Here is a 19,367-nt window from a genome sequence, read left to right on the forward strand (position 1 = left end):
AGTTGCTTCTGAATTCAAGTCGAGCTTGCCCAAACTGCCCATTGAAGAGCAATTCTTCCCTGCATCTACACCATAAAAAACTGGAAGCAAACAGTTCTTATGCTCCAAAAGGTGTACTTGTAGAAGTAAGAACAAAGACTATACACTCTAACGGGAACTCAGCACCTGTGTTTCTGTAAAAATCACTTGGTTGATAGCATGGAAGGAAGATGTGGCATTGCTAGGTACTTAAAAGATCTGGGGCCTTGGGGCACAGGCCCCCTTTTGATAATTAAACTCAATCATACCCCCAGTAATGGTTGTTTTTTTTAAAAAAAGTCTTGACTATAGTATAATACAGCATCTATGAAGGTATAAGCAACAGAGAGCTAGGTGAGGCTAGGAGCTCTCCCATGCTCTGTGCAGATACCTCCACTACTGGACTTCCTTTCTGGAAGAGGGCATGAAGGAGGGAGATCTTTGATGAGATATGGGATTCTTAACATTAAGGGCCTGTGCCCCACGGACCACCCCCTAATGACATCCCTGGAAGGAAGGCCAGAGCAGCATCTCATGTGGGGTAATTCAGTAGCATATCTGCATTGGAATGATCCCATTGCTCCCAATAGAGAGATGCCAGTTGAAAAGAGCTGAGGCCAGAGCAAGCAGTGAATCGTGCATGGACACAGAGGACCCTTCAGTAGTTTCATTGGAAACACTAGTGTGCTCCAACCCACAATTTTAGGAATTATGAAAAGGATAGGGTTGAGAGAGAGAGAGAAATCATCTTCCCTATATGTAAACCTTTATATACTGGTTATTTAGAGTAGAGTCAGTATTCAACCCCCCACCCCAAGACCAAACAAGGTTGGAGTGGGCTTTGGGACAAAGTGTGAAGCTAGGCCTCTGCCTCTCCCACTGCCTCCTTTAGGGAGAGGGTCAAAGGTTTTTCTTCCATCTCAGAATGAGGGATTCTAATGAACAATGTGTATATTTTGGAACTTCCTGCCAAAAGGGCTTCCCTTTTGCCAGTGTTCAGATGTCTAAAAAAATGTTCCAGCAATTGTTATTTTTTGTACTCCCTCTGTGCTTAGTTTATTAGTTATACTTATGGGTGCCTCCATTTAAAAAAAAGAGGAAAGAGCCTTAGCTGCATTTTCTTAGCAATTTTATCAGCTAAGCACCACAGACAGAACACACACAGAAGGCACCATGTCAGAACTTCTCTTCACAATTTATTTCCAATTACAAAGGATGATGCATACATTGATGAGTTTGTATCTGAACAGAAGTGCTGGGGCTCAAGGGTGACAGAGTAAACAAATCAATGTTTTAATTGTGCCTCTTTTTTTTTAAAAAAAGGAGAAGTTACAACAACAAACATTATAAAAGTTGCAAACAGATCATGCTTTTTAAACAGGGTAAAGTTTTCTAAACAGAGACAAGACCTTCAATACATTTGTCTGAGCTCCAGTTGGAAATGGACTACAGAACACTAACAGCATTACAAACATGATCCCAAGCATAAGAAGGTCATATTAGTTAGCAAATACTTTAATTTTTGCGCTTTTCAAAAGCTTTGCTGTGCTTGCGTATGCCATCAGCCTTGTACCCCAATCCTAAACTTGTTCACTTAGAAGCAAATCTAATTGATGACTGTAGAGCCTATTTCTAAGCAAATATGCTTAGGATTGCAGCCTTAGAGCTCATTCTTAACCACAAATATAGATTGAATTGTTTAAGGCAGGACAAGAGGGTGAGAACTCAGTTCATTTTATAGAAAACTACTGGGAAAGGCAATGTCATCATTCTTAAAGTCCAAACTGGTTCTGAGTATCATTTAAGCTTTTCATATCTAGATGTGACTAGTTGATGCTATGTAAAGTTAAACAGAAGCATAATTAAACCTTGTATAGCCAGTCCATTACAAACACTTTATGTTTAAAAAGGCATGGCATTTAAGGTTGAAAGCCAACATTTATCAACAATGGCAATTCGCCTGACAGTTAACTGGAACATCCATGTTCAGAGGTAGTATACCAGATACTGTGGAAAGCAACAACAGGAAATAGCCATCATAGTCACACCTCCCCATTGTGAACTTCCCAGAAGCATCTGGATAGCTCCTGAAGAACATGCTGGACTAGAAGAACACTTGACCCGATAACAGAAGGCAATTCTTTTGTTCTCAGTTTTCTTTAGCTAATTCTAGTTTTGGCTTAAGTTCTTCTGCTTTCCAGAAAGACCAAGGCTATGATCCTAAATATATTTAACATGGAAGTAAATTTAACAGATTAAATGGGGTTTGCTTCCAATTAAGCATGTTCAGAATCAGGGAGAAAAGTGCATGAAGAATATACTTTTGTGGAAGTTCATGAACATCTTAAGAGGCTGAGCACAGCATTGCACAAACACCTACCACACCAGATCAATTAGGGAAAAATAAAGAGACTAAAACCACTCATATCAATGAGACCCAATCAAGTTTAGAATGCTGTGAAGGAAGTTTATGCTAAAGTGCCATTTTTGCATGTTGACAAAGCATCCCCATTTATATCAGAAAATGTGTAAGTGTTGTCTCAATGTGGTAATGCCCTTAAATGCATTTTTCTGTTTTTTTAAAAAAGGAAAGAATCAGCTATTAGATTAGTAACTGATTGCAATGTACTTTGCACAATCCCTCAGGTAAAAAATAAAAAGAACCTGCACTTCTGTGCAGAAGTCAGCTACTTGAAATGTAAGCTTCCATCTGGTAGCATACTAAGTTAGAAGATTCTGCAGCTAAAGCCTTACCTTCAAAAAGGAAATCACAATTAGACATGTGAAATTCAGGTCGTAAGGCCTGAACTTCTGTATTACGTATTTCTGATGGTGCCTCAACAGAATTCCAGGAAGACTGCTAAATAAGTCAAAGAACAGACTGGCTATGTTATTTCTGCTGAAGGCAACTTGTAATACAACCCATCAAACAGGTAGGAGGCTATTACCATTTTGTAAGCTAGCCATATTTAAAACGACCTACAGAAGAAGAACAATACATCAGCTACTGACATTGTGAATAAACAAGCAGATTTATTAATAAAAGGCAAACATCAGAAAATGGTATAGACTTAAGTGAAACTCAAACTGACAGTACGGTATTTGAGAAATGTCTGTTGCTTTAAGATTATTCAAGATTCCTTTAATTATAGAAATTTTGCTCTTTCCCAAGACACCTCAGTCTAAGTTTAAAAATAAATTACTGACCAAACTAGTGAACTTAGTATATCTGTGCCCAATTCCTACAACAGTGTTACTTTGACGCCAGAGCAGAGTGGAAAGAGCCAGTCCTTAACTAGCCAGAAGACTAGTACTAATGAGCCCCAGAAAGTTAAATATCAAGATGTGCTTGATAAATTCAAGGCAGGCAGAGAAGCTTTTGCAAAGAGATGTAGTGGAATTACTATAAAAAATCCTATCTTCCAAGACCACTGAAAAATTGGTCACCCTATGCTAGTACAAACTATCAATACAACTTTAAATCAGATCTATTTGAAGTTCCTTCATGATGCTTTTATTGTAGTTTGCTTCCAAAAGGGTTCAAGGGTTTAAGGAGTCCTGGGGAATGAAAAATAAACTTCGTTCTACTATACAAGTAAGGCACAATATAAAGCCACATCATAATCTGTCAATGGAGAAAATGGGTAAAGGACCATACATGGTACAGAATAAGTAGTTCATATCCATTCAAAAACAGAAGTGTGGCACTCAATTTCAGACTGACAAATGTTTAGCAAGAGCATGCTTTAATATGGAAACAAACTCTAAAGAATCCAGTGTATGAGAGTTTTAGATTATTATTTTTTTTAAAAAAAAGTATAATTGCTTTTGGACGACATTAGAATATTCACAATGCCTACACTCAAAAAGTGACCCAAGACTTCAATAAGATGCACATACCGTGTATGAACACTGAAAACCTTTAGAAAGCTCCTCTAAAGATAATCATCCAAAAATGCATGCCACAATTTCCCCAAACAAAACATGAACATTTGGTTTTTTTAAATCTTTGTGATAAGTATACACTAAACGTATATTTAATGACACTAGAGGAAGCAGATTGTTACTGGCATTAAAAGTACAACCATTTCTAGACTGTTTTAAATGCCACAGAGTCCCCTGGTTAAAATGTAAAGCTGCACAGCTTGCCTATGTCATCTTTACAATAAGGTTAAACCAGCAAAGGTCTTAACTTTACTCTACATTTTACTGCCAGGTTTTATTTAGATCAAGTATCGCTGCAGCATTCTGACCAGCCCAGAGTTAGCAGCAAATGGCAGGAATCATATAAAATGCAATATCTTTTTTTTCCTTTTTAAACAAAGTGCTTTTCTAAGATATACATACATATATAAATAGATACAAAATAAAGTGTCACCATTAAAAAGCTCAACTATTTAAACGCTTTTTGACTATAACTTAATACATAGAAAACACTGAAATGCAAGGGTATGGAATCCACTAAAAAGATTCAACTTTTTTTTCAATGCTAGACCAAAATCATATTCTGGTTTTCAGACATGCACAAAAAAAAAAGCTGCAAAAGCAATATCAGCTCTGAGACGTCTGAGCTTTTAACAATGGGGATATAATATCTTATTGTCAGTTTAGCTTGCCACACAAGTCCCGACTGCAAAATGGCTGTATCATGTTGCAGAATAGATCCCATCTATGCTCTTCTGATCCAGTGTTAGAATCTTAGAGCATGAACAGTATTTAAATGCCATTCACCAATGAAACTAAACACCATTTCAAAGTGGTGTTTCATAGGTGGATGAAAAAAAATACTCGGAAGAGACAGCTCAACAACCAGAGTGTTTTGTCAAATAAATCTCTGATATGCCAAGCACTAATTTCAGGCTTGCAGACACTTCCATTACATTTAAAACAAAAATCTTTGCTCCATCATGACATGCATGTTTCTGCTGAAGTTTTTGCAAATACTTTTAAGTTTTTCTAAAAGGTAGGCATCAGTAAAAAGCAGTGCAGAGAGTGTGGGAGAAAAGGCTTTGGGTAGTACAACTCTGTAGTGGTATAATGGGCCTTCCCCAACTTTTCAAATTTGTTAAGAAAAAAGAATATATCGCATACATACTACAGTGATGTAGCAAATTTCTAACCTCCCCTTAAATGCAAGTTATTGCACTATAAAATTTGGAAAGAATATGGGAGGAAACCATCATGAGCTTTTTGCTTGGAGCTACACCTGAATTATTTGGTATTTTTAGTAAACAGTGTTATGCAATCATCTAAATATAAAACAAAAGGGGACGAAAAGCATTCGTGAAACCAGATAATGATCCTGTCTTGACATAAACAACTCTCTCATCAAGAGATAAAGCTTTTCATTGGAACTTTAACACTGACTAAAAGCAGATTCTCATGAGCAGAACTGCACACAAATTTGTATTCCCCCCAATCATAGAAACTACAAGTTAACAAGTCACATAGAAGTTTGAAGAAGCTAGTTGAAATATCTGTACAAAAATATAAAATCTATAAATTCTTTTTTTTTAGCCTGTGTTGATCCTTGGAAACATCACATGCACAATAATACAACTGGAAAAGTGGCAACTAAGGAATTAGATATTTGTAGCTCTTCTCTCTTTACATATATACACATTACAATAAAAATAATTTTATTTTGGTTTGGTGGAAGTATACTACAAGCTAATTTTTTTTAATTCCCAAAGTTGAAATCTATTTTACCAATAGCTTACTAAAACCCAAATATATTAAAATTTCTACTACAAGTGCAGAAAAAAAAAGGATTTACAGACTTCTAGATGGCCAACTTATCTACTACGAAGCGAACTAGAGGAACAGCAAAATAAAAGTTATGTATGAATGCTCCTTCTGTAGATAATTGGACCCAAAGAGAAAGAAATTCACAGTTCAGTAAGATCCCTAACCCTGACCTTTAATTTTTTTTCTTTTTATACATTCAGTACAGTATCTTGTAAGCTGTGCAAAACTTTACTTAACTGGCAGTTTGCCATATCAATTGCATTTGTCTTTGGTACAAAAATAAACAATCGCATTAATGTGCAAGTATTTGTTTTCTTCCGGCCAAGTACCGAAAATGAGTATTCTAGAGCCATCTTTTATACAATACATAGACTCTGTGGCATATCTACATTTTCAACATATTCCTATATACATTCAAAAATTTGTAAGAGCTGGAACAAATACATAAAAACCATGAGATCATCTATACATCTTCTCCCCTACAAGGGTTTCTCATCATACAAAGTCTTTACCAGCTTCTAGTTACATTTCTCCCCACCCCCCCTCCCTCCCCCCCTCAATACAAGGCACAAAGAGTATACATTTTTTCTTCTTACTTGCACAGACATTTAAATACCGTATCGAGCTCAGAAAATTAAATTTTTTTATATGGCACACTAGCTTTATTGCCAGATGTGCTATGTACAAGTTATGGTTGCAAAGAAAACTTACTGTTTAATTTAGAACAAAAGAGCAATCATTCTAAAAAAAACACCCCAAAACAAAAAAAACAACCCACTCTTATTTGAATTTTTATTTTACTTAGAGCATAAACCTGCCATAATGTTTGGCATTTTGCTAGATTTTTTTATTTGCAAAAATGTGTTTCGCTCCTACATAAGTTATATAATCTGGTCCTAGTTAAACTTAATTTTAAAATGAATATGTAGCCACCACATTTATGCCAGAAGCAGATTCAAAACTACAAGGTTTATGCTCCAAAATGCCATTAAGCATTTTATATCATGCTTTCACTTATCTTACTACATTGTTATAAAAAGGAAAAAAAGATGGAACTTAAACTGTGTTTTATATATGCTAAACTCACATGCAGACCAGAATTAATTTTACAATGTAGTACATGACACAGGCAGAGCTCTAACCAATGTGAATGGATAAAGTGATGTCTGCTAAACTTTTGATGTTGGTATTCGCAGCCCTACGAGGCCTCCTGTAGGATCTCCTTCTGCTGTTTTTTCTAAAACCTGGTTCACAAATTCTGATGTCTGCCCAGCTACAGGTGGCCCTAGAAAAAATGAGTGAAGATTTCTTCAGAAAACTACCAATATCACAAGTGTGTTTCATTACACCCCACTCCACCCAAGATCTGTCAGTGCGCAGTGGTATCAAGATTCTTGCACGGGTCAGGGCCAAACTATTGCCTTAAACCTGTTAGTATCAGATTGGTTTAAAGCAGAAAGTGGCCTTTTAAAGCCTCAAAACAGCTATGGAGAGAGGGCAGGACTGCAGTGGTAAACATTCTCTACCATGCCAAGGACTTTCCTCCGAAGTGCCAAAGTTTGTGTGCCAAAGACTGCCCTCCAAACTGGCATTCCATCTGTGAAAAATAGCTGCTTGAAGGGCAATTTGCCACTGGAGGAGGAATTTTCAGTGCAAAAATGGTGCTATACTTGCCATTGTGTGTCATGCTCCCATAACTGAACTGGGTACCCACAGATGTTTTAGGACTTAAAAGGAATACTTCCAGTCAATGTTATGCTTTAGAGCTGCTTGCTGCTTACAGGTTTAAAAGTGACATGTTATTTGATTTCAGTTCTAGGTTTGGTAGTGCTCAACACTCCCAGACAATGGGTAAAAGGGAATGGACAATATATTTACCAAATCCATGGGCAGCAAAGAACTGGAGGGGATTAAAAACACTTAAAATGATTTTCATGATCAGCCCAACTTCCTAATTCTTGGAGTCACCATCTGTAAACAGATGGTGACTTCAAGAATTAGGAAGCCGGGCTGATCATGAAAGAGAGAAGAACAGTACAATGTAGGATATACCTGGATAGACAGTAAAATTGCACTGAAGGATTTAGGAAAGTAAACAATACAATCACCAACTCATTCAAGGTCTTTTCAGACCATTAAGAGAGACCACTAAAACCTCTTAGTGAGCCATTTGTACTAGGTATGATCTAACACCAACTATACCACTTCCCATTCCTACATTATGAGGCTGAACTCATGAGGCAGCCAAACCTGGGCTTGGCTGCCCATGAGAATGATCAGGATCCATGCGGATCACGGAGGTGCCATGGTGCCACACTGAACGCTGGAACCCTGCTCTTAGCAGAGGTTAAGGGTTCAAATGCTCCCTTAACCTGGTTTCCAGGATCATGTGTCAGTGCAGGCTACCTGTAGCTTGCGCCAACACAGAGATGGGTGCCTAGAGCACACACCCACTGGGGGAATCCCCCAGTGCACTCTGCATGTGGTGCATGGTGGGATACCTGGAGGACAGTATAATGAGTCCTGGCCTCAGAGTGATCTGCCCTGCTCTGCGCTGCATGGAACAGCGGGGATTGTGTGGGAGCATGCTCCCACCAAGCTCAGGATGTTTGTCTGGGGGTGGCGGGGGGGTCATCAAGTTTTGAGAAGCCTTCCTCCTGCTCACCTGGTAGGTTGTGTGAATGGCCCCAATAAGTAGAGAGAAACCATTTGTTGTTCTTTAATTTGGAATGTTGTGTACTATAGTGCTGGAGAAAGGGCCAAAAGTAAATAAGTGAATCACTAAATAGTGGAGCGCTCCTGCAGGGAGAGGGGATAATCTTGTGGTATTTCACTATTGTTTGTTTGTGTAGAACAGCCTGACATTTTGGGGGGCCAGGAGCGGGGGGGGGGGAGACAATTTTGAGAACACTAACTGGTGATGTTACAGGTACTAGCCAATAGGTGACCCATACAACATTCCATCTAGTAATCACAGCCACATGTATTTGTTTGACTGGAAAAGGAAGGAAATCGTATTGCAATTTTCTCAGCAATTCCCTTTGATATATGGTCCTGGAATCTGCAAACCCAACGCAATGGAGATGCTTGCTGAAGAAATGTTGTTTGGAAGGTACACAACAAAGTTAGTAAGGGATGCTTATTCCCTGCATGAAAATGTTGGAAGAAGCCCTGTTCTGATGCTGGGACACTAATGGCTGATATTTTAAAGCTGTATTGACAAAAGCCTAATATCAGAGATTGCGTCTCATTGGGGTACAGCATGCAATGCTAGGATAGTGGGTTTACAGTTCAAAAAGGATGTTGAAGAACAGGAGAAGATTCAAGGAAGACCTACAAGGATAATAAAGTTTGGGGGGGGGTAGAGGCAGAACCTCTGAATCATCTGAATGTATTTTGCTAAACGGAAGGATTAAATTGAGGGGATACTTGTAGTCTCCAAAATACTGAAGTGAGTGTCAGACGATGAAACAATAGTTTCCAATACATGCAAAAGACATGATAAACCAAAGGATTTAGATTCAGATTCAACTGTAGGAAAAAGTTTCCACCAAGAGTCATTCAGCAATGAAACAAACTCTTTGAGTTGTGAATATTGTTCTTGAAGGTTACCAGGAAAAATGGGAGCACCATGCCTCAGAGCAGCTGGTGGAGAGATGCTTCCTGTTCATACTTCCTGCTCCTATTCCAGTGTATATTATGAGAAAAGGGGTTTGTCTAAAGTAATGAGGTTTTAGCCAGACTCGTGTGAACAGACTTTCACTTGACCTGTGCATAGGGCTGCTGAGCGGAGCAGGGAGTGGGAAAGCCCTGTTGTATGAGTTGACTTGCACTCATGTAGTTCTAGATACAACCTATGGCATCTGAGCAAACATTGCTTTCAAGATCCAGAAAATCTAAAAATGAAGGGAATCCTACTTCTTGCTGTAGTTGGTTTACTCACCAAGAGTATCTTTAATAAGTACATCAAGTTTCTGTTCCATATTAGTTCCTCTGTCATCTCTAGGACTCTGCACTCTGTTCACAATTTCTTGTTTGATAGAGTTAATCACAAACAACAAGTTATCTGTAGAAGAGATAAGGTGACAGCATAAATCTACCAGACTGCAACCCCCTAGGAAAGAAGAATATCTCTACCTACATGTGAGTACCAGGCCTAGGATAAGGTCTTTCAACACCATTAAATCTTTAACTTTCAATTTTATATTTACAAAATAAATGGCTGTCTTCATTTATTTTTTTGCAGATAAAAACCTGCCAATTATGTATTTAGACCAGTGGTGTTCAAACCTTTTTTTTAAAAAAATGTTTTTATTAGTATTACAAGTGGAAACAGAAAGGTTACATCTCTGAGACTCCAACAAGACCAAACAAGTTTACATACAAGGTCTTATCCTTCAAAACCAAAACAAAGGAAAAATACAGTAGTGTTAGTTGAATATAAAGGGTCCTAAACTAGGCATCAGAAATCAGTAGCAATCAGTAAAGAATCTTGAACCCCACAAGGGGAAATTAGAAAAGAAAAGGTCTGTCCCAGCGTGATTGATCATCCCACTATCAAACTGTCTGAAGAGGAGAGAGCCAACCCAACTATGATGTATAAAGTAGATATGATACAATTATTATGAACAAAGGGCAAGACATCTCCAATACTCTGTAATTTGAGCATCACAGACATGAAAAATGATATTAGGTATTATTGATAAGATTCTGTATTCTATAGGGAAGGGAATATAAGTTCCCTTGTTCTAATTTTGTCCTACTTCTGAATTAAGACCTGTATAAGTAATAATAAGAAACAAAATTTATTGAAACTTTCAATAAGTGGGATAACTAAGTCTTGTAACGTATATGTTTAATAAAGTATGTTTTGTAATGTGTTATTCTCCAATACTCAACAAAAGGAAATTTCCTAAACAAATCATGGATCTTCTAGCCTTTTCCGTCCCATCAGCATTAAATGAGATATATAATGTATTAACTTATATGTTAAGCTGATGGGCTGAGACAATCTAAAATGATCAAAGGTCATCCATGATTCTAGCCAAACTGAAAATGAATTCAAAGAATTTTAAATTCCTTGTTCTATCCAACCGGATAACTAGTTTACAGTAGGAACCATAGCAGCAGACTTCACCAGCAAGATGCTGTACAGTTATCTTCCACATGAGTTTCAATATTATAAATAACAGGTACAGGAATATAAATAAAAATTGGTCCTACTAATAAGAGCTCAAAAACAGATATGTAATTTTAGGTGTACCTCAGATATATGTCTAAATATATCCTAATATACATTATTAAGTACACTTCAGTACTGTTTATAATATTGTAGTATCAATACAATAAAGGGGAAAGATCTCTCAGGCAAGACATATGTTAGTTCTATATGTCTCTGCGTTCAAATTGCACCCTAAATTGCTTCAATCCCTTCATACTGGCTCCTCCAAAAACCATTTGGCTACCTCCTAAAGAATCCGTGGGAGATTCAAACAGCAATACAGAGAAGGCTTGCTAATGTCTGTAGGCTCGACTAAAAACCTAATCGTCAGAGAGAATAGAGTTTAAAACTCTTGCAGAACACTAAACACGTTCAAACCTAATGGCCAAAGGTCATACTTGGAAATCTTGAAGGCCTGTATTGTGACCTGACATCATCTGTGAGGAAAGCTACTATTATTTTATTTATTTAAAACAGTTATATACCGTGCAAAACGCAAATCTCCGCAAGTCTCTGGGCAGTTTACAACAAAATAATTTAAAAAAAGATAAAAACATTTATTTTTTATTTATTCATTTATTCGATTTCTATACCGCCCTTCCAAAAATGGCTCAGGGCAGTTTATACAGAGAAATAATAAATAAATAAGATGGCTCCCTGTCCCCAAAGGGCTCACAGTCTAAGAAGAAACACAAGATAGACACCAGCAACAGCCACTAGCAACATTATAACAATTAAAATTTAAAATGTTAAACAACTAAACACACAATTAAAACAATAGCTAATCAAAAGCCTGGGTGAAGAAATGTGTCTTGACTGCATTTTAAAAAAATGGTAAGAGATAGGAAAGCTCTTATTTCAAGAGGAAGTGTGTTCCAAAGCCTTGGGACAGCAACGGAGAAGGCCTGTCCCTGAATCACCACCAGACGAGCCGGTGGCAACTGCAAAGGAACCTCTCCAGATTATTTCAATGGGCACTGTGGTTCATTGCGAAGAAGGAGTTCTCTTAAATACCCAGGGCCCAAGCTATTTAGGGATTTATAGGTTATAACCAACACCTTGTATTTTGCCCAGAAATTTATCAGCAACCAGTGTAGATCTTTTAAGATACGAGTGATATGGTCTGTCCAAGATGACCCAGAGATGACCCAGAGACCAACCTGTCTGCCGCATTCTGGGCCAAATGCAGTTTCCGGAATACGTACAAAGGCAGCCCCACATAGAGTGCATTGCAGTAATCAAGTCTGGAGGTGACCAGCAAATGTACTACTGTTCTGAGGTCATTATATCAAGAAATGGACGCAGCCGGCGTATCAGCCAAAACTGATAAACGGCACCTCTGGCTACTACCTCAGCCTGGGATAGCAGGGAGAGGCTTGTGTCCAGAAGCACCCCCTAACTACATACCTGTTCCTTCGGGGGAAGTATGACCCCATCCAGAACTGGCAGTAGTTCTGACCCCACACAATAAGTACCTCCATCTTATCTGGATTCAGCCTCAACTTGTTACCGCCCATCCAGCCTATCACTGCCTCCAGGCAGGCATTTAGGGAGGTTATGCCTTCTCCTGATGATGTTGACATGGAGAAAAAGATTTGGGTGATACCATACTGAAGTTCAGTTTTTGAAGAACAACAGTCCCCAATGGACACCATCTGAAATCTGCCAGAGAGGCAAGAGTGGAGCCACTGCAAAGCAGTGCCTCCCACCCCCAACCACCTCAGACGCTCCAGAAGGATACTTGATAGTATCGAAATCCGCCAAGATGTCCCAAAGAACCAACAGAGTCACACTTATTTTGTCAATTCCCAAATGGAGATTATCTATTAGGCCGACCAAGGCAGTCTCCAACCCATAGCCCACCTGAAAGGGGTCTAGATCATTGTTTCTCAACCACCGGTCTATGGACCGGTGCCGGTCTGCAAAGTGTTGGGTCCATGAGGCATCACTAATAAAAATCACCCCCCAAAAAACCAGTTTTGGGCCGGCAGGGGCCACCAGGAGCTCTCCAGAGCTCATTTCCAGGCAGCCCTCGTTGCTGGATAATGTCCATTTCACTTCCTCAAAATGAACATTATCCAGCAGCAAGGGTTGCCTGGAAATGAGCTCCAGAAAGCTTCCCGAAATTGTTTTTTGGGGGTGGGGTTGGGGGCGGGGGGGGGCAACCTCCTTACTAACTGCTGGTCCAGGAAACTGCATGAATACCGGTCCATAACTCCAAAAACATTGAGAAGCACTGGTCTAGATAATCAGTTTCTTCAAGACTGCCTGGAGTTGGGAGGCCACCACCCTCTCAATTACCTTGCCCAACCATGCAAGGTTGGAGACAGGCCTATAGTTGCTCATCTCTGAGGAATCTAAGACAGGCTTCTTCAAAAGCGGTCTAATAATTGCCTTCTTAAGGCAAGGAGGCACCCTGCCCTCCTTCAGAGAAGCATTGATGATCTTTACTGGGTCTTCTACAACAACATCCCTGCCAGATAGTATTAGGGCAAGGGTCAAGTACACAGGTGGTAGGCCGCATCGCTCCAAGCAGCTTGTCCACATCCTCAGTCAAGAACTGAAACTGATCCAGCCTGACCACATAAGAGGAGTTGCTGGACTCCTCCGATTCAGGTACTGCAGTAATTGTGGAGTCTAAATCCAAGCTGGTCCAAATATCAGAGATTTTATCCACAGAAAAATTATTAAATATGTCACAGCAGGTAATAGATGGTTCCAAATTCTGATTCAAGTGAGGAGGGGCACTTATTAGACCTCTCACAACCCTGAACAACTCCACTGGACGTGAACTTGAGGAAGCAATACCGGCCGAAAAGAATAGCTTCTTTGCCACCCGTATTGCCAGAGTATAGATCTTCAAATGTGTTCTGTGTTGTAATCTGTCGGATTCAAGTTCAGTCTTCCTCCACTTGCGCTCCAGTCACCAACCTTTCTGCTTCAGCCCCCATAGTTCTTCTGTATACCAAGGGGCCAATTTTGAAGCAGGTCGGAGAGGACACTTAGGAGTGATCATATCTACTGCCATGGTGATTTTGCTGTTCCAATTCTCCACCAGGGCATCAACAGGATCACCTGTAGAGCCCACACTAAATCCCTCCAAGGCTTCTTGGAACCCTATTGGAGCCAATAACCTTCTCAGATGGACCATTCTAATGGGCCCCTCGCCTCTGCAAAGGTAGGGTGTGACTGTGAGTCCAACCTTAACCAGATGGTGGTCCGTCCATGACAATGGGGAAATCACAGGAGCCATTTCCACGGAACACCACCCTGATCAAAGTGAAAGACCAGATCAAGCATGTGACCAGCAATCTCTGTCGGTTCCGAGGCCCTTTGGGATATGCCCATAGTTGTCATGGCCGTTATGAACTACTGAGCCGCCTTGGACAAACTGGTCCCAAACCCTGGGGGACTCCAATGCCAAACCCAAGACCAAGTCCGTCAGCAAAGTTAGGAACTCCATCGGGCAGCGGGGCAACTGGTACACCAACAGAAGTCCCAGTCTATCCCTGGTCCCCAAACATAGGTACACACATTCAATATGGTCAGACACTTCCACAGGGATCTTGGTCAGGGAGAGATTATTCTTATGAACCACAGCTACATCACCTCCCCGCCCACATCCCTGCACCTGCTCCTCAACAGAGTACCCTGGAGGGAGAAGCTAGGACCTGAATGAGCCCCTGGTGGCGCAGTGGTAAAACTGCTGCCCTGTAACCAGAAGGTTGCAAGTTCAATCCTGACCAGGGGCTCAAGGTTGACTCAGCCTTCCATCCTTCCGAGGTTGGTAAAATGAGTACCCAGAATGTTGGGGGGCAATATGCTAAATCATTGTAAACCGCTTAGAGAGCTCCGGCTATAAAAAAGCGGTATATAAATGTAAGTGCTAGGCCACCAGCCTCCCCCAACCAAGTCTCTGTAATACATACCAGGTCTGCCCCTTCATCTGCTATCAAATCATGGATGGTTTCCGACTTGTTCTGGACAGACCTGGCATTACAGAGCAGCAAGGTGAGGGTCTGTGAGAGGTTGGCACTGCTCCCCAAGGTCAAAGAGCTGGCTGGCAGGACAGCCGGAAGGGGAACAGCTAATAGATTTCTAACTTCCATTCCGCTGTAATGACTCGCTGACCTGCCAACTTTACTATACTAGCAGTGTAGATTGATTTAAATCACCTTGATTTAAATCACCAAGAGAAAAACCTGATTTAAAATCATTGATTTATGGTATATCGTGTTTTCCAATGATATGTCTTCACAGATATTTTAAATGGTGCACATCTGTTCACTAAAACATGTTAATTTACAGAAAGTATTCTTCAAAATAATGTTTTACATAACTTGATGTTTGCTAAATTAATAAATAGTACATAATACCTGGTTTTATATATAATTGATCCCTTCACTCATTACTTGTGTCAAGGTGCCCTGCACCTCCTTGTGTACTGCTTATACCTGACACATTTTCCATTTTTACCCAAGGAAGGAAGTTCTTCAAAAGATTCCCAGACATTTCCAGAAGCAAGATCTGGTAGTTACTGGGCAGTGCTGGGCAGACCAGAGCCATTTTCATGAGATGAAACTGAAATGAATGCCCATATTTGATAGGTAATGCAGTGTGTGTGAGAGTGCCATTAATTCATTTTTATGAGACTAAGTCTATGTGCAGCATGTTTGTGATGAAATTTAATCTTAAACAAGTTATTTTTAAAATTTAAAAAATGTAGTTTAAAAGAACCAACATTTTAAAAATGATTTTTAAAAACTCATTTTTTAATCCACCCTGGCTACTAGGCTTGATAAACTGATAAGCCACATTTCATTATTTCAAGAACAAAGTTGCTAGTTAATGCTTTTTTAATGCTTAAAAAGGCTTACCATATTCTGTGTTGAGACCCCACAGTTTTACTTTGTTGGCTTCATACTGAGCTTTCTTTTTTAGTCGGCATGCCCTGTGATGTTGGGAGGTAGAGAAAACGAACAATGAGGATCCCCTTCTGGTCATATCGGAGCATACATTATTTCAGTGAACTAGCTGTCATCCGTCTATAAAAACATGGACCATACATCCAGTAGCCAAAATACCACATGGTAATTCCCACCTCCAACATTCATTTTCCCTTCACTAACAAACCATATGTAGATATTTATGACAACCTTAGCACCACAGAGTTTCATGAACGCTTTCAGAAATGCACTACGCTAGACAACTACATGAATATCTAATATATATCACTAATGATATAGTGACATGCAGGGTACACATGTCAAGGAATCATATAGATTTGATCAGAGGTATCTCAGGATGATATACTTTTGATCAGAACACATTTGCAGGGGGTGAAAGTGTGTCCTACATAACATGTAAGCCAGATGATTTGGTTTCTTTTCAATATACTGGCTGGAAAATATTTGCCAAAGAGGAGGCAGCACTCACTTGGACAGGGCAATCAATCTTAACAGTTGGCAAACAAAAAACAAACAAACACAGAAACAAACAAACAAACCAATTACCTGGAAGCTAGCTTGTTTTTTTCCTTTCTTGACCTTGGTCTGGCTGTTAAGGGAAGTTCGCTGACTGGGGTCAAGTCACTGATCACTTTATTTAGCTTCCTCAGTTCATTCCCAATCTGTAGTAGTTTCTTAGGGTTAGGAGTCAGGTCTTCTACATCAGTTCTCCGTGATTTCTTAACAGCATATTTCCCTATTTAAATGCATACCAAAACAGGTTATCTGATGGGTTGTTAGGATACTGTAGACTGCATACAAATATTCTTCAACCCACAGCCTCTTTGTGCATTAATTCTTTATTTTCCAGTACAATACATGATCTAGTACAGCTGGGAGGTTTTTATGGATTCCAAAGGCGCTACAGATGGATAACACACTAGCAGCGACATTGGGCACAAAAAGGGGAAATCATAAGCAGGCAAAGTGGACCGTCAGAGGAAAGGATGGATGCATTCATCTACTCTAGTTCATGTTAACATTGATTATGTAAACCAGAGACGACAGCTGGAAATGCAGACCTTTAGTCATTCTTACTTGCAAAGAGGGTAATGAGAATTAGAACGACCAGATACAGCAGAGGGCACAAGGCAGAACGGAAAAGGTCTGGTTTGCCACAAGTAGCATTAGCAAAGTGATATAGCAAAAGCAGCTTCTTCAAGCCCCAGCCCTACTCTCCCTTAAGAAGTTACTATGGTTTCTGGGAAGGAGATCAGAAGTCACATGCATGACTGATTTGCAAAATAATAGGAACTGCCTTGAGGAGATTTTAAAATACCGTCAACTCCTCCTCAGGAATGACATTTGCTCAGTACTTTTGAGGGTTTTTTGCCTGCATTACCCAATCTAATCAAAAACAGAGTTAGACCGTTTTAGGAATATCCATCTTGTGCTCTTCAAAAGCAAAGAGTTTATACAAACTTCAGGAAGGGAGCACATGCACTTGAAAGCATGACACAAAGTCTACTAGGGAACTTCTCATACCATGATGTAATCCATTCTTCTGATACATGTTACTTGGTAATGTATCTCGGTTCCACTCAGACGGCCTCAACATTCTCTCTTGCTGAGAGGGTGTCAATTGTTCGCTATATTCCCAGAAGTATCTTCGCTTGCCCCTTTTCCGACAAGATATTGCAGTCATTTCTTTCAAGTCCTCTACAGAATCATTTTCATATCCTAAAAAGGCATAAAGATGATATTCAGCAGTTTCCCTGTGGCAAGTGGGGCACAGTTGGACCAAAGGGGCTTAGTTTAAAGTGAGAGGGGGGAAGAATGGAGATTAGAATCAATGGGGAATAAGGCTCTGGCCCTTATTTTAAAAATACATATATATTTCTTCCCAAATCCATTTTGTTCTTCAGACTGACTGCTGAAGAGAATTGGCAGATGTTTTAGTATGCAAATGCTCTTCTCTCAACCTGCCTGCTCCTAGATGGAGGGAGATGAGACAGCTTCTGTAGCTCCTCTGCCAACATTCCACCTCTGCTGCTTCAGAAGAGGCAAATGTTCAAATATGTGGAAGGGCACATAGGCACAAAGAAAACTAAATTGGAGCCATCGTGCAATCCCCTTAAAATATGCACATCTCATTCCTTTAACATCCATACCATAAAGCAGAGCTTTTCTGTGGTGGATTTTTTTTTTTTTTGCAAGTACCACAGCCAACAAAAATGTGGCAAGTGGGTGGCTTGCCTCACAGTTGCCACTGCAGTAAGGGACAGGTTTCTTCAGCTGCTGCTACCTCCCAATTTCTTCTCCACTCTGCACCCTCCCTCCTGCCTTGCCGCTGGTGCACTGCTGGCCCAGACGAAGCAAGGGCGTGGGGTCTCTGCATCAGTAGGGCCATGTGCCCCCTTCATAATGTGAAGCACCACTGGTTGAAAAAATGTTGCCATAGACACTCCTGTGGCACTCCAATTGAAAAACTGAACTGTCTGTCAACGTTATCTCCAAAGCACCCTAACAACTGCTATTTCTAACCTCATCTGAGAAGCTGCACACGTGGCTTTCACAGAAGAGATGTAACACACTCTTTGGACAAAGGGCACTTGTGCCTGACATCGATTGCACTCATGCAAATTATATTCAGAGTAAATGAAGTGTAAATAAAATGTTTACTAGTTAAGACAGTCACAGCATATGAGAGTGTCACATTGTGGCTAACTCCAACTTTACACTTATTGTGCAATAGAAAGAGTCAAATACTGTAAAAGTTAATTTATTCTGAAGCTCAAGTAGAAGCAACAATGTTTGCTTATTGTGGTAGCATTGTACCATTTCCAGTAGGTAGTGGTGTACCATTTCCAAGAATTGTTTTCTCTTCCCTGCAGAAAGATGCTTTTCCTGCGCGACTTGGGAAAACTTCATGGACTGCTTCTCATCTCTATATGTGCCAATGAGCATAAAGTGGTCGAAGAATACTAATGAAGAATACTATGGCCAAAGATCCAAGATCAAATTATTACATAAGATACAAAAGCAACAAGTCTTTTCAGAAGGCCAAGATGCAGGTCTGAATGGAGGTTTAAAGGCTTACCAAATTTAATTACCAAATTAAACCTGCCTAATCAGTTCCAGATAAGACACTGAAGTTAAGAGAGAGGAGTGAGGAGTCAACACTGCATTCCAGGCTCTCCTCCTTTCAGTCACTTTGGCAAGGTGGCAAGTTTTCGACCTAGTTGTAAAACAGACTGTACCAGCTTTACAGGAACATGGACACTTGCTATTCAGCGATGACTACAAAATAATTCTAATTTCTTCCACAAATTATGTTATGGGTCATTAGCCTTGCCAACCTAGACATTCAAAAAAGCCTTTTCCATGCTGTCCCTCCCCCTGGGTCCTACAGTAGCCTGGCTCTAGATCACAAG

At 39.9% G+C, this 19,367-nt stretch overlaps 1 protein-coding gene and 1 long non-coding RNA gene across 6 annotated transcripts in view; one reads left to right on the forward strand and one right to left on the reverse strand.

The window, feature by feature from the left end:
* LOC128343300 (uncharacterized) overlaps window positions 1-19,367 on the forward strand; it is a 21,594-nt gene extending 2,227 nt beyond the window's left edge. Inside the window, exons 2-5 of one of the 2 annotated variants that reach the window (XR_008315447.1) lie at window positions 9,809-9,909; window positions 15,469-15,594; window positions 15,929-16,077; window positions 18,828-19,367. This is a non-coding gene — a long non-coding RNA (uncharacterized LOC128343300). The remainder of the gene's footprint in view (window positions 1-9,808; window positions 9,910-15,468; window positions 15,595-15,928; window positions 16,078-18,827) is intronic. The other variant, XR_008315446.1, reaches the window with a different exon arrangement.
* The window catches only part of CREBRF (CREB3 regulatory factor), a 44,933-nt gene continuing 26,758 nt past the window's right edge, over window positions 1,193-19,367 (reverse strand). For all 4 annotated transcript variants that reach the window (XM_053292151.1, XM_053292152.1, XM_053292153.1 and 1 more), the window contains exons 5-9: window positions 17,479-17,673; window positions 16,501-16,690; window positions 15,865-15,938; window positions 9,710-9,832; window positions 1,193-7,051 (exon numbers count right to left, since the gene is read on the reverse strand). In XM_053292151.1, coding sequence (XP_053148126.1) covers window positions 6,936-7,051; window positions 9,710-9,832; window positions 15,865-15,938; window positions 16,501-16,690; window positions 17,479-17,673 — 698 coding nt within the window. In that variant the 3' untranslated portion in view covers window positions 1,193-6,935. The remainder of the gene's footprint in view (window positions 7,052-9,709; window positions 9,833-15,864; window positions 15,939-16,500; window positions 16,691-17,478; window positions 17,674-19,367) is intronic.

This window comes from Hemicordylus capensis, chromosome 2 (assembly GCF_027244095.1).
Source record: "Hemicordylus capensis ecotype Gifberg chromosome 2, rHemCap1.1.pri, whole genome shotgun sequence".
Taxonomy (NCBI): domain Eukaryota; kingdom Metazoa; phylum Chordata; class Lepidosauria; order Squamata; family Cordylidae; genus Hemicordylus; species Hemicordylus capensis.